At 41.7% G+C, this 12,812-nt stretch overlaps 2 protein-coding genes and 1 long non-coding RNA gene across 4 annotated transcripts; 2 read left to right on the top strand and 1 right to left on the bottom strand.

Moving 5' to 3' along the window:
- The first annotated feature begins 323 nt into the window (after nt 1-323).
- Nucleotides 324-5,426, top strand: chp1 (calcineurin-like EF-hand protein 1). Its single transcript, XM_076157604.1, has 7 exons — nt 324-727; nt 1,120-1,192; nt 1,942-2,022; nt 2,530-2,657; nt 2,792-2,853; nt 3,590-3,712; nt 4,152-5,426. The coding sequence occupies exons 1-7, from the start codon at nt 661-663 to the stop codon at nt 4,203-4,205; spliced, it is 588 nt and encodes a 195-aa protein (XP_076013719.1). The 5' UTR covers nt 324-660; the 3' UTR covers nt 4,206-5,426.
- Nucleotides 5,427-5,869: 443 nt separating this feature from the next.
- On the top strand, nt 5,870-9,269 carry LOC143006217 (uncharacterized). Its single transcript, XR_012964230.1, has 2 exons — nt 5,870-6,141; nt 6,776-9,269. It is a non-coding gene; the product is annotated as an uncharacterized LOC143006217 (long non-coding RNA).
- Nucleotides 9,270-9,845: 576 nt separating this feature from the next.
- Nucleotides 9,846-12,397, bottom strand: oip5 (opa interacting protein 5). 2 transcript variants are annotated; one of them, XM_076157572.1, is made up of 5 exons: nt 12,140-12,397; nt 11,741-11,807; nt 11,460-11,582; nt 11,278-11,383; nt 9,846-10,708 (listed from the first exon to the last, which is right to left on the bottom strand). In XM_076157572.1, the coding sequence occupies exons 1-5, from the start codon at nt 12,312-12,314 to the stop codon at nt 10,613-10,615; spliced, it is 567 nt and encodes a 188-aa protein (XP_076013687.1). In that variant the 5' UTR covers nt 12,315-12,397; the 3' UTR covers nt 9,846-10,612. The 2 variants fall into 2 exon arrangements, with proteins under 2 accessions (XP_076013687.1, XP_076013688.1); XM_076157573.1 differs by having other exon boundaries at nt 11,278-11,359.
- Between the last annotated feature and the right edge of the window lie 415 nt (nt 12,398-12,812).

Raw genomic sequence — 12,812 nt, 5'->3', positions numbered from 1 at the left:
TTTGAAGTGGTATGTGAAGTAGCTTATGTTTATGCCATAATAACCCCTCACATTTAGTTCATTTTCTCACATTTTCACACGCGGGAACGGGGTCTTTAATATTGTCCTTTTCTGTTAAGTTATTATATGTATGTTTAACTATGATTTGGTGTTTGTTCTTCATAATGCCTCAAATCCAGATTTTTTTACTTTAACTAATCAGTCATTAGGCAAAATTCGGCAGGCAAAATACACAACCTCCTATTTCAGATGTTTCAGCCAATCACGGGCGGGGTTCTGAGGCGAAACCAAATTGCATGGGCGCTAGGTTTCGCTGAGCACCTCCCATGTTTCACTGAGTGTCCCACCCACTTCATTAACCGGAAAATAGCAGCGAAACCCGACTTCTCGCATGGAAGCAAGACGAACCTGCAGGACATTATTCACAACAAACGGACTGCCGGGTAGCGAGGCAGCTACACACCGAGACACACCGGACAGATACGCTCGATAAAGCTTCGTCGAGGCGGTGTTAGCCCTCCAGCTACTAATACTACGGTGTTTGTCGCTACATTAGCCGGTTTGCTAACATCGAGCTTCTTTCCCCAGCCTGTCAGGTTACGAAAGACATTCGACAGGTCCGCTACTTTTTCCACACTAGATTACTTTTACCGTTTCAAAATGGGCTCCAGAGCGTCCACACTTCTCCGCGAAGAGGAAATCGAAGAAATTAAAAAGGAGACTGGCTGTAAGTTGAGCGCAGACTTATTCATAACACGACAAATCAACCACAAGACTTTAAAGACATTAGCTCGCTCAGTGTACTTTCATGTAAACATTACACGTAGCTGTAATTATCTTGTAACATTAAGCTTGCACCGCTTTAAGATGCATCTTCAAGCCACAAATCCTCACTCAACGAAGTTATGTTGCTGCATATCTGCAGTATAGACAACCAAACTCTGAAAATGAGTCTTTATTGATGTTATCTTGCCGTTTTGGACTTTGCTTACAAAGGTATTCATCAGCATTTGGATGAAAGGCTGTTTACTCCGAAGATCAGTGCTCCTCTGTGGTCTGATTGAATTATAATGTGTGTGTGTGTGTGTGTGTGTGTGTGTGTGTGTGCTCTCCGAGCAGTCTCCCACAGTCAGATCACTCGCCTCTACAGCCGCTTTACCAGCCTGGATAAAGGGGAAAATGGAACCCTTAGGTAAGATTAGAAGCAATATAGGAAATGGTTAATAAAGTAATATGCTGGAGGTCAAACTGCCATGTTGTGAATTTTGGGGTCCTTTACAGCTTCAGATAGCACATACAACCCTTATTTCTTCTCCATTAATGTAATTTCTTTGAGTATAATCTGTATTATCCCCAATCCAGTAATTGTCACAACTGTTTTGTTACCACATTTGAGAAGTCTTTCCCAGATATTGTGGTTTAATTGTTTGTGCAGGTCACTTTCTGAGTGGAAACATCAGTGTGCCGTATCTGCAGTTTGCGATTAACATCTGACTTTACACATAATCTGAGCAGAACAAGCAATAGGTGAAGAAAGGGGGGTAATCATTGAATGTGGCTGAGAGCTGAAACTCGACGTCTACACACTGACTTTCTTCACCCTTCACAGACTGCGTGTTTACACATAACAAAGTATTTGCTCCTTTTGTACTCACATTAACGGCCTTAAGTCGTAGCGCACAGTCACATAGTTTCCCTGTTAGTCCAAGGTGACTTTTTAATCATTTATCTGTTGCCATAACACTCACATTTCATCTTGGCCAGCCGACTTACTGTACATTGATGGACATGGGAAGCTTTTTCATGAATATCACCATTTCAAACTAGAGCTTGGTTAAGTTAGTTAAGTAGACCCAGAAACTCATTCATTGATCTTTGTTGACAAATTCTTACAGTGTACTTTAATCATTTCATTTTCCATATATGTCTTCCTTTCTATAGCCGAGAAGATTTCCAAAGAATCCCAGAGTTGGCCATCAATCCTCTGGGAGACAGAATCATCAACGCTTTCTTTCCTGAGGGGTGAGGCGTCACCATGTTTACTCTTTACTTCTTATCCATAAGAGTGTTAAAGTTTGACTCACAATGACCACACAGCTGAATCCTGTTATGTAGTTGAGGCGATTTTGGCCGCCGTTTTTCTGCCAACAACCCTTTTTTTGACTGTTTTGAGCATCACGTGTGTGTTTGTTTACAGTTTACATTCTATCTAGATTTGGGTTTGACCAGGTGTTTCTGATATCTTTGACATGCAAAGGAGTAAGTTGTGTGTGAGTGTGTGTTAAGGTTAGAAAAGGTTCCAATCAGAGCAAGAGACTGAAACTTACAAACTCTGCCAAGCGGTGTTAAATGACAACTAGTTAGGGTTTTCATTGTGGTGCTCAAACAGCTTGTGTTGACGATGAGTAAGGAAAAGGTAATCCGAGCCGAGACCAACCTCACACTGACGGGTTGTTTTGGGGCCTTAAACCAGAAATGTGCCCTAAATTGAAATGTGTGCTGGATGTGTTGTTTGTCTCCGTCTCCCAGAGAGGACCAAGTAAACTTCAGGGGATTCATGAGGACTTTGGCTCACTTTAGACCCATCGAGGACAACGAGAAGAACAAGAACGCCGCTGTCAGCGAGCCGCTCAATAGCAGGACAAACAAGTTACTCTGTGAGTCCTCAGCTCGGCCACACAGGCGTGTCTGTCTGGGTTTTAGCCGCTGACCAGACCCGTGAACACTCACATGTGTTTCATAAGGCAAACTCACCCCGTGTCTCATCCCTGGCTTGTCTTTATATTTCCAGTTGCTTTCCGGCTGTATGACTTGGACAGAGATGACAAAATCTCCCGTGATGAGCTGCTGCAGGTGAGGGGGGTTTGTGGTGTGAAGAAGATGCTGAATCACAGTGAGGTTTGAAGTTCAAACAACAAGGAAATTGGCTTCTATTAAAATGCTCACCAAATTACGGAGAAACATGTTTGTAACTTGATCAATGCCCTAACAAAAGGACGAATGCTGTTGCGTAATACCTGATCCAAAGTGCTCCACAGAAGAGATTTCCATGCTGATGAGAAAGACTTTGCCCTTCTGCTGATAATGATGTGATATCTCACCTTAACTACTGGTTGAATCTTCCCAGACAGTCTAGTCTCCTGTGTTTTGGCTTCCTCTGTGCTCCCCCGTGTTATTTGTTGTCCCAACGTGAAGCCTTCTCGGTTTTGGTGACAATGCATGACCTGCAATTGCTGTAAGCCCAAGGTTAAGTGACTCAGACGGATCTCTTGTTTTGCGTAAAACATTTCTATGTTGCCAGCTTCAACGTGATGCCAAAGCTTCAACGCACGGGCCAAAGTGATGTTTGTAGGTTTGTTGTACAGGAAATATGTGTTTAAACTATTTATAGTCACGTTAAAGCCAAGTGCGGCCTCTGTTTTGTTACTATTGAACCGAAACAGCTACAGATTATGGTGTGTGTAACGCACACATGTACAAAGTGTTAACATTGTTTTTTTTGTTGTGAGGTCACATGACACAGTCTCAATCTGTTGACACAATACTCAAATACTGCTTTCCTTAATCATTTTGTTCTCATTCTTCACAGGTCTTGAGGATGATGGTCGGCGTAAACATTTCAGACGAGCAGCTGGGCAGCATTGCTGACAGAACCATCCAGGAGGCTGATACCAATGGAGATAACTCCATTTCGTTCAATGAATTCATTAAGGCGAGTTCTGTGGACAGAGGACATTGGTCAAACTTCATACCCTGAACATTGACACACACACACACACACTACCTGGTGACACACTGACCTGATGATATACAGTAAATGCTGGATATCGTGCATTTCAGTGCAGAAGACACATATTGATCTAGTCGTTAATCTGATTCCCTAGTTTTCTACATGTTTAATGCCTTAAGATTGAGAGTCTGTGATCAGAAGTTTAGCTCGGTGAAGCTCCAGTCCCCTAAACATCACTAGATAAACGCATTTAGCCCTGCTTATCTGTCATCTTTGTGTCTGTGGTATCTTAATGTTTGTTTTAAGTCACAGACAAGTGAAAGTTCCCTCCTGAAGTTCACATTTGCTGTCTTGTGCACGTACAACATGGAGACATGTAGGCGTTGTCCACTCAACACTTGGTGTTTGTGATCCTCCTCAGGTCTTGGAGAAGGTGGACGTGGAGCAGAAAATGAGCATTCGGTTCCTGCACTAAGCTGCGCCGTGTCCCCGAGTGGAGCCTCATGGCGGCTGATACAGGACACAAACCTCTCTTCATCTTATCAGCAGGCTGCTGTGGCCCAACATGTCCTCTGACCACGCATTGGGTAGATACATTCTGTACATCTTGAGTTTCTGCCTTATGCGCCGCTCTGTAAACAAAGGGAAACGTTCTGTGCCTTGGGTTATTTTATGCAACGTCACTATGTATTCTGTTTCCTGTAACGGGACGTTATTTATTAGCAGATTTTTACGGCTCACACTCGTTCCACTCTAAACAGTCCAAATGTAACGGCACGGTACAGAAACGCTTCTGCTGTATTCAGTGGGCAGAGAAGGAAAAGGTATTTAAAGTGAACTTCAGCACATGCCGCGTTTCTGTCCGTATAATTATGCAACATCAGACTTGGAAGAAATGTTACCCGGTTTAAGGCTTATAGGATCTTCTGGCTTATTTGATTTGGCTCGCGGCACAGCAAGTCTGACCAACCTCCAGCTGTGACTTTGTCCCCCTCCCTTAAGGCAAAGCAGGAGCTGCTGAGCAGACTCTTGTGTCACTCAAGTGCCATGGTTTTTTTGGTTCCCTCCTGCATCTTCAGAGCCCACAGGAGCCTATGGCCATGTTCCTGTGTCAGGTTTTCATATGGGTCTATCCGGCTGCTGCCAATAACAGTGTAATTGCCCATTTTATTTGTCGGACTGCAATCAAAAGTGAGTTTGACCTTCACCCCAAAGCCAAGAGCCACTTAGGGCCCTGCTGCAGCCAAGTTGTAGACATGTTAGTATAGTCTTCAAATGGTTAAACCAAGGATCACTCTATGCTTCTCTTTATATTATCAGCATTAATGTGAATAGGAAACAATGTTTGTTGATTTATTTTTATGCACTGCCCAATTTATCTTGCAGTTTTACATTGTGTTCCACCTAGTTCCAGGTACTAAAATAGGGTTAAATGCATTAACATGTATATTTCTGTACAGGCTAGTGAGTAGTTCATGAACAGAGGTGCAGATGTTTGAGCTTTGGTCATTTTAGTGATGGGGAGATTCTAAAATGATTTGTAAAAACATCTAGCAAAGGAATGCAGGAAATACAACGTGCCCATTTTAATAATTAAGATATGATTATCAATATATCTATGACTCCCATGTCATGTGACGTGGGTCAAGGTATTATCTAGATGAATTTTATTTCAATAAAGTAAGTGCCATTCTAACCCATGTGACTTCATTGTTCATTTGTCACCATACTTGAATGCATTGTGGCTAATTTGACATCAATGTTATTGTCAAAAGCTTTCTCTCCTTCCTGAAAACCACATCTCCATTTAAATGGACTTCAGAATAAATACGTTTACTGTATCCTTCTTTAAAACACGTTATTGCTAATAGTCTATATGTTATTTCACCATGATGTCATGCTGACTGGGCACTTTTACTAGCATCCTAACTGACATATATATATATATATATATATATAATCTTCTAAAATCAAAATATTTCGGGATAAAATAAATAAGTAGATAACTTAAATGGCAGCTCAAATTCCATATTTATAGAAACACATTTGTAAAAGTTTGTAACATCCGGGGTGGGCCCTTGATTGCAGGGAACGTTTGATTGACAAGCTCTCTCGCCCAATCAGCGGCCGCTTCCATCGTCTCTCGTAGTAGCAGAGTGAAAATGGCGTAGAGCGGAGGGACGGAGGGGACCGTCTCCTCTCCCCTCTGCCGCGGTAGCACGGAAGGGATAGCCCCGGGGCTTTCCGCATGCTCTCTACATGTAACCTCACCCGGTTCGGCACCTCCTCACGGGAATAAACCCGGTTATTAGTCCGGTATTGTAGCTCTAAATGTGTCACGGCATAGGAGGAACCCCTCTGGCTTTTGTTTACCTGCTGCAGCTCGGTGGACACATCTCTGCATCACCAAGGTCAGTGCATTAGTCTCATATCACTCCTGGATTTGATGTATTTTAAACTGAAATGTTTCTATCTATGTTTTTAGACTGAACTGTTCTTATTTATCCATTCCTTAAAAGCTTCTCGTCGGCTAAACGATAATACAGTGACAAGTAAAGTCAGTATCGTATCGTGAACTACGCACAGGCCACTGGGTTCACTCAGCCTGTTTAGACGTTTAAAGCAAATCAATAATAACGAGAACAGCTTTGAGCCAAAACATTAGTTAAATAGTCCTTGTATTCATTATAAAATCACATCAAATACACTCATCCGGTGCCAGCCAGGTGATGTTTCGGACAAAGATAGTGCAAGTCGCGCTGGTTACGCGTCATTTTGTTCACGGTAAAAAAAAAACGGACGTATTGATATTTTCCTAATTATTAATGTTCCAATATGTATTAAGTATTTAATGTATGTGTCATTGTTGTGTAAATGTTTGTTTTCCTTTGCATGAGTGAGGTCTAAACGCGGTTTATGACATCATCAATACAGCCGTGTTTCTCTGCTGCTGGTTTGAATTCACAAATCAGAATCGAGTCGTATGTTATTCTAGGTTCAAAACCTTTTGAGCTCCTTAATTTAAAGTTAGATTTCTTTCCCAAGTTGTGAAATCAGCTGAAGCCCAGACTGGAAGGAACCCAGCAGCAGGAGGAGATGACCTCAACCACCACCCAGATCTGTGGAGCTAAAGAAGAAAGAGTCACATCCAAGATGACCTCCTCCTCCTCCTCCTCTGCCTCTTCTGGACCTTTGGGACACCAAATCCGTTGTAGGGGACGCTGGCCTTCTTTTCTCCACAGCCTCCCCTGCGTCCTGGCCCCTCTGCAGCCTGAGTGCATCCACCAAATTTTTACGGGGCCAGTTTAAATTCCATCACACACACTCGACGGCTGTGAACCTGATTGAGAAGTTGCCTAGTTGCTGCATTGGCTCTATTTGCATTGGAAGCCTGCATCATCTGGACGTATGTTAAAGTCATCACTGAGTTTTCCTTTACTAGTTTACAAATCCATACACACACACACACACACACACACACACACACACTGTAATTAGACCAGAGCCGTTTGATTTGATTTTCCTCCCATTTTCCGTGAGGACAGCAAAGACACAAAATACTGTAGCAAAGGTCTCGGCCTGTGACAGGGGGCCTTGAATCAGACCCATAGGGTGTTTTTATGTTTTAGCACTACCTCATTGCCATAACAAGTGGAAACAGGAGTGAAAGAGAGTGAGATCAGCGTGAGTCGCTCAGCCACACCAGGTTTATGTCTGAATTCCAATTTAGTTTCATATTCCGAGAGTGACGGAAAAAAACTCCTAGCACACCAAATCCAATTTGGAGGAAAAGGTGACTCGCACAAGCTGGGATCACCACACACACACACATGCACACACACAGGAGGAAGGTCACAAGATCATCCTGGTATTGTTTGATTTTCCACCTGGCCTCACTGTTGTAAAAGCAAGTGAGAGTGTGTTTGCATGTGTTTGCACAGTTTTAATCTTCCTCCCTCAACTGGTCTCATTCAGTTTGTTTGTTTTATCCCCACATCATAGCCTGTTTTGGTTCCTCCTTTTAGAATGCTCTCATTTAGTCTGTCTTTTACACACTCTCAGCTTTAAACCCATGAATCGCTCTTATTTGAAAGCATATTTAGTCCAATTCGCCAGATTGATTGAACACATGCGCCTCGTCTCCACCTGAACTTCTCTCCGATTCGACCGAGAGACGCCAACGCTGGTGTCTTTCCAGTAAGCGATTCAAACCGGTTTCACCCCAGATGGAGCCGTAAACGAAGCTAAACCTGGTCTCTGGTTTTGTTTTAGTTTAAATCTCTCCGCCTTTTTTTGGTCTTGAGTTTTCGGGAATGATTTCTAAGACCAAAAAAAAAAACAACAACATATTTTCCGGGATTTGTGCAATAATTGATCTTAACTGTCATGTTGTTGACCAAACTGTATATTGTATAAACAAGTGACAAGTTGTTTGAAAGCAACAAAATCACCAATGTCTTCCATTAAGATATGTATAGACTCATGTGCATTAGCTTATTTAGCGGGACTGTGGTGCCAACATTATTGTAGCCATGCATGACCAGTAGTGATTCTTGCTTCATGAAGAATAGTGGAATCGATTTTTCTAGACTAAAAGCCGGCGCTCGCAGCCATTTCAGCCCAACTTAAGAGGTCAAAACGATAGATCAGCCTACTTACACCTTTGGAAATAAACCATATTATACATCTCGGCACAACTTAGTCCCACAATCTTATCAATCCTAGAGCCAGATCTCCTTCTTAAGCTGCCAAATTAAAGTACGACACGATAGAGTATTCCATTATAGAAGGTATTAAGAGGCTTTTTAGATTTCAGCACGATACCTACTAGCTGTTATAGATTAGGATGATCAATTTAAACAACCTGTAGTGAAACGTGATATCCGATATATCAATAATCAGATCGGTCATTGATCTCACCATACCTTTGTATTGTACATAATACCTCATAGGTTTGGACCCTGAACATTCTATTTTAATCCATAAAAATTGTATTTGATTAGAGTTTTAGAAGCAATAACCTATACTAATGCATGAGTTTCTTAAGTGTTGAAAGGGTTTTAGTTGGACCCGCCTCTCCTTTATGCCTGTGGTCACTTTCTTGGGAGGGGGGGGGGGGGGGAGGGGGGAGGGAGGAGTCATTATATTTGGCTTTAGAATACAGGTTTGGGATCTTTCCTGCAGGACATGGTATATATATAAATATATCTATATATGAGTGTAGCATTGCATCGGTGAACAAAAAGAACTTCTATTTTTCACAGACTCGTTTCAATACCTCTTAAAATCCCAAAACCAATCGGTACAGGAGAGACGCTTTATTGTTGACAGTTCTATCTCCATTCTCGTAGCATTCGGCGATACCCGACGCTCACCTCTGACCCTTAACCACAGAAAGACGACGTTCTGTTACCGTGGCTTCAAAGGACGAATGAACAAACTTGACACTTGTTTAGAAAAGCACTTTCTCTCTATGTACTGACTGTGTTACCATCATCATCATCACCATCATCATCATTATTACCCTGTCTTGAATACTGTGTTCTTAAAAAAAACAACCCAACCTGTAGTCTGCTAACTGTGGGGATTTATTATCACAATTTATGAGCAAGTAGGCATTTAGCAACATGAATATATGGGTTTAAAAAATATGCATGACTTAGCGGAATAACGAATGATTTGTATTGCATGCAATAATCCAACTTTGTAATGTGAATGAGTGTAACTAGGATACTGACATGTTGGTATGAGGTGTTCTATAACAAAGTGACACACGTTTGTTTGGCGCAGCCTTTATTATTAAGTACAAAGTCTATATCTTAAAGGTTTCTGCTCCTGCTCGCTGCTGTGTGAAATGTGACGGCGGCGGTAGCAGCAACACAGATCGACCTTTGTTCCCCCATGAAAAAACAAACTTGTATTTGGGTAAAAAGATTAATAACATCACTTTGTTGTTCCAACTTTTCCACCGAGGTGGACTGTGTGGAAACTATGCACTCCAGAGGGAGGAAAGTGGCATGCTTATTACGTGGGAGCCTCTTGTCTGGTTTTGTATTAACTGGAGAAAAGAATCTGTATCAGAAATTGAGCAATAAAAAGCAGCATGGTGCCAACTGGGTGAAGACGCTTACTTGTATTTTATTTCCTGAATGACTCGATCTGTGTTGTCATCATCCTTGGATTAAATTTAATATCCCAACTTCTGCAGAGGTTGGAAAATGGATTCAGTGGATTTGGAGAAGTGGAGCGACACACTCTCCCTTCCGGGTCGCCACAGTCCTGCCCCCTGCTGGAAATGTCAGTTTGATCCCAGTTATGTAAAAAATATAAATATATAAATCCACAGCTGATATGATGTCATCGCCTGAGCCCAAACAGGTTCCAGATCATCTTTCTCACATTTGAGAAGAGGTGAAAATCTGGGAAAATCTGAAAATCATTAGGGTGTCGGGGTGTGTGTGTGTGTGTCTAACTTGGTTACAGAACTACTTCAAAACTACAATCCTAGTAGCCAGCAAGGGAGGAAAAAAATCACTTTCAGATCAGTTTGTCCATCTTTACAACTCTTGTGTATTTCTTGAAATTGTAAGTTACAATCACTTAAAAAAAAAAAAAAAAGCCAATTAGGTACAAAAGCACATAAGGAATTTTACAGATATATTACATTAATACAGAACCCAGAACTTATCAATCAACCAGCACTCCTCAATCTCACAAAACATCTTTCAAATCCAATCAAAACACTGAAGGAGCAATAAGACTAATGAAGTACAGAAACCACTGAAGAAGAAACAAGCATGAACACAAGAACGAGAGGGTGCATATCTCACACACACACACACACACACACTTCATCTGGGCATCAGGTGAGTGTGCAGGGGCTCATTGCTGGGTGGATTGACTGGAGAAGCTCCTGTCGGCAAGCATGCCCTCTACACGCAGCAGCTGGTCCAGCTGATCGTCACACTGCGGTCGCAGCTGCAGCCCGATGACAAGAACAGATTTGTGCTTGGACATGACGGACAGGAAGACGGAAGACACTCATTTTACGGTATCAGTCTCATAACATCTGGATAACATTCTATGTCCTCTCTTCCCTTCCAGTGAAGAGAAATGACTCAGAGAATCTCTTGCTGATAAAATATTAATCATGCAATTACGATCTAGTTCAGCTTTGCTTTCTTAACTGGAATACTTGAAAATGTCTTATCTTACGAAACTAATGGCTAAGAACAGAATTAGGAGTCTAAACTTGATTGCTTTGTATGTAAAAGGTCAGATTTTTATATGATAATCCTACTTCAATATGTCTTGATTCTGTTAATATTACATTCCTTATGCTGATCTTGGTTTTTCGGTGAATCCTGTTCAAATATGGCAGGACATTATACAGGACATTCAAGATAGTTAGACGTCACTGACCATCATGAACTAGGGGTTATAACGCAGAATATCAGAGAATAAAACAAAATACTGGACACAATTCCTTAAAGAACCTTCACATTGTGTAAACACAGAGCGACGCAATTCTGGATTGTGAGTCTCACCTCATCAAGAGATTCTTTGAGAGGCTTCAGGTCAAACGCGAGTGTGGATGCTTTCACCATCGAGCTGCTGTTGAGAATGTAACTATAGAGAAAGACAAGGGGAGAGCTGGAAGATATGACATCATTGCACACCTGCACAGGAGAGGTATTGGTGTTTTGTCTTGCTCAGCTGATAAACCTACCAGCTGATGTTCTCTTTGGAGAGGAGAAAGATTGATCGCAGCTGTGCCAGATGTGGAGGCGCTGCGTGAATAAGTTTACCCACAACACTGCAGCAGCCGCGACATTTCAGAGAACTATATATGCTGGAAGTAAACCAGAAACACAAACAAAAAGATTAGTAGTGTGATATTTGACAAGCTCCATGCTCAAGGGCTCAGTGATAATAGTGTAACAGGGTTGGGGATGTGTAAGGAATATGTGAGGGTTGTCTAAAACTCGAAGTCAATGTTTATTCACTCACCAATCAGACATTTCACCATCATGTCCTGACACATTGGCATCACCGACAACCACGTCCTCGGTTACTTCTGACAAGAGATGAGCAGCAGCGTCAAGGCACAGCTGGTAAACAATCATCTTTAATAAATGATCATCATACGTAAATCATATCAAAGTTCTCCTGTAATATGTCCATACACTGTCGCCACTGCCAGTCAAGGTCAAGATTGATTGCATTCCTGATTTAAATTGACTTCCATGCACCACTAGGGGGCGCTTCAAGCATCATTAGTGGTCTATATAGCAGGAATGGATGTCATAATTGAGTTAACCCGGATGTGTCACTATCGTCCCGTTTGCAAATTTGAATTGTATGTGTTAGTAAACGTAATTACTCGAAAAATGCATGACGTCGACTCACTTAAACACATGATAAGGGGGTCCATCCACTTTAGCTCCCCACAGACGCTAAGAGAGTCTCCCAGGATTGTGTGGCACTTCTCGCAGTTAAAAGTCATCAGCTGTTTGCGTTCCGCCTCCATGGTTGAATCTGCGTTGCTGGAACATTGCGTTAGGACGCTATCATCGAATTCCATTTTGTTGAAGTTTATACACCGTTTTCGTGTCCCGCTTGTCAGTTTGAAAACAGGAAGGATAGATCAGAACGCAGGTAGTTTCTCCCTCCTGGATGCGCGATACCGCCACCATGCGGAGACATGAATATTGGTGAATATTTGGAATTGTTATATTAATTTTTTTAGAGGCTCCGTCTTCCACGAACTGAGAATTACACATATATAATCTTTTACTTTGTTTCAACATGCTTTGACTAAAATTAGTTTTTCCAAAAAGAAAAATAAACTGGACCATTTACGCTTTAGAAATTACGGAATAAATAAACCATATATTTCAATACAAAAACAAAGATAATGATATTTTTTCTGTGTGTTAAGTCTTTCTTCAACGTCAACACATACACCTATACGAAAACAAAAATAAATACAGTCCGCGAACTCAATTTCTATGTTGACATTTTTGTAGGACGTTGGTGATTGTCGCTGATTGGCTCGTGGTACAACCGCCCAAATGCAGGA

Source organism: Genypterus blacodes, unplaced genomic scaffold (genome assembly GCF_046128005.1).
Source record: "Genypterus blacodes isolate CSIRO-AG114 ecotype Tasmania unplaced genomic scaffold, CSIRO-AGI_Gbla_v1 ptg000073l_1, whole genome shotgun sequence".
Taxonomy (NCBI): domain Eukaryota; kingdom Metazoa; phylum Chordata; class Actinopteri; order Ophidiiformes; family Ophidiidae; genus Genypterus; species Genypterus blacodes.
Note: the sequence above shows the minus strand (reverse complement) of the source record. Positions and strands in the feature narration are given on the sequence as shown.

What these genes read in the sequence shown, in the direction of transcription:
- chp1 (XM_076157604.1), top strand. Translation starts at nt 661, where the DNA reads ATGGGCTCCAGAGCGTCCACACTTCTCCGCGAAGAGGAAATCGAAGAA. An exon ending in AATTAAAAAGGAGACTGGCT is followed by an intron (nt 728 to 1,119) that starts GTAAGTTGAGCG and finishes CTCTCCGAGCAG; the next exon opens with TCTCCCACAGTCAGATCACT. An exon ending in CCCGTGATGAGCTGCTGCAG is followed by an intron (nt 2,854 to 3,589) that starts GTGAGGGGGGTT and finishes CATTCTTCACAG; the next exon opens with GTCTTGAGGATGATGGTCGG.
- oip5 (XM_076157572.1), bottom strand. Translation starts at nt 12,314, where the DNA reads ATGGAATTCGATGATAGCGTCCTAACGCAATGTTCCAGCAACGCAGAT. An exon ending in TCCAAAGAGAACATCAGCTG is followed by an intron (nt 11,384 to 11,459) that starts GTAGGTTTATCA and finishes CATATCTTCCAG; the next exon opens with CTCTCCCCTTGTCTTTCTCT. An exon ending in TCAAAGAATCTCTTGATGAG is followed by an intron (nt 10,709 to 11,277) that starts GTGAGACTCACA and finishes ATCGGGCTGCAG; the next exon opens with CTGCGACCGCAGTGTGACGA.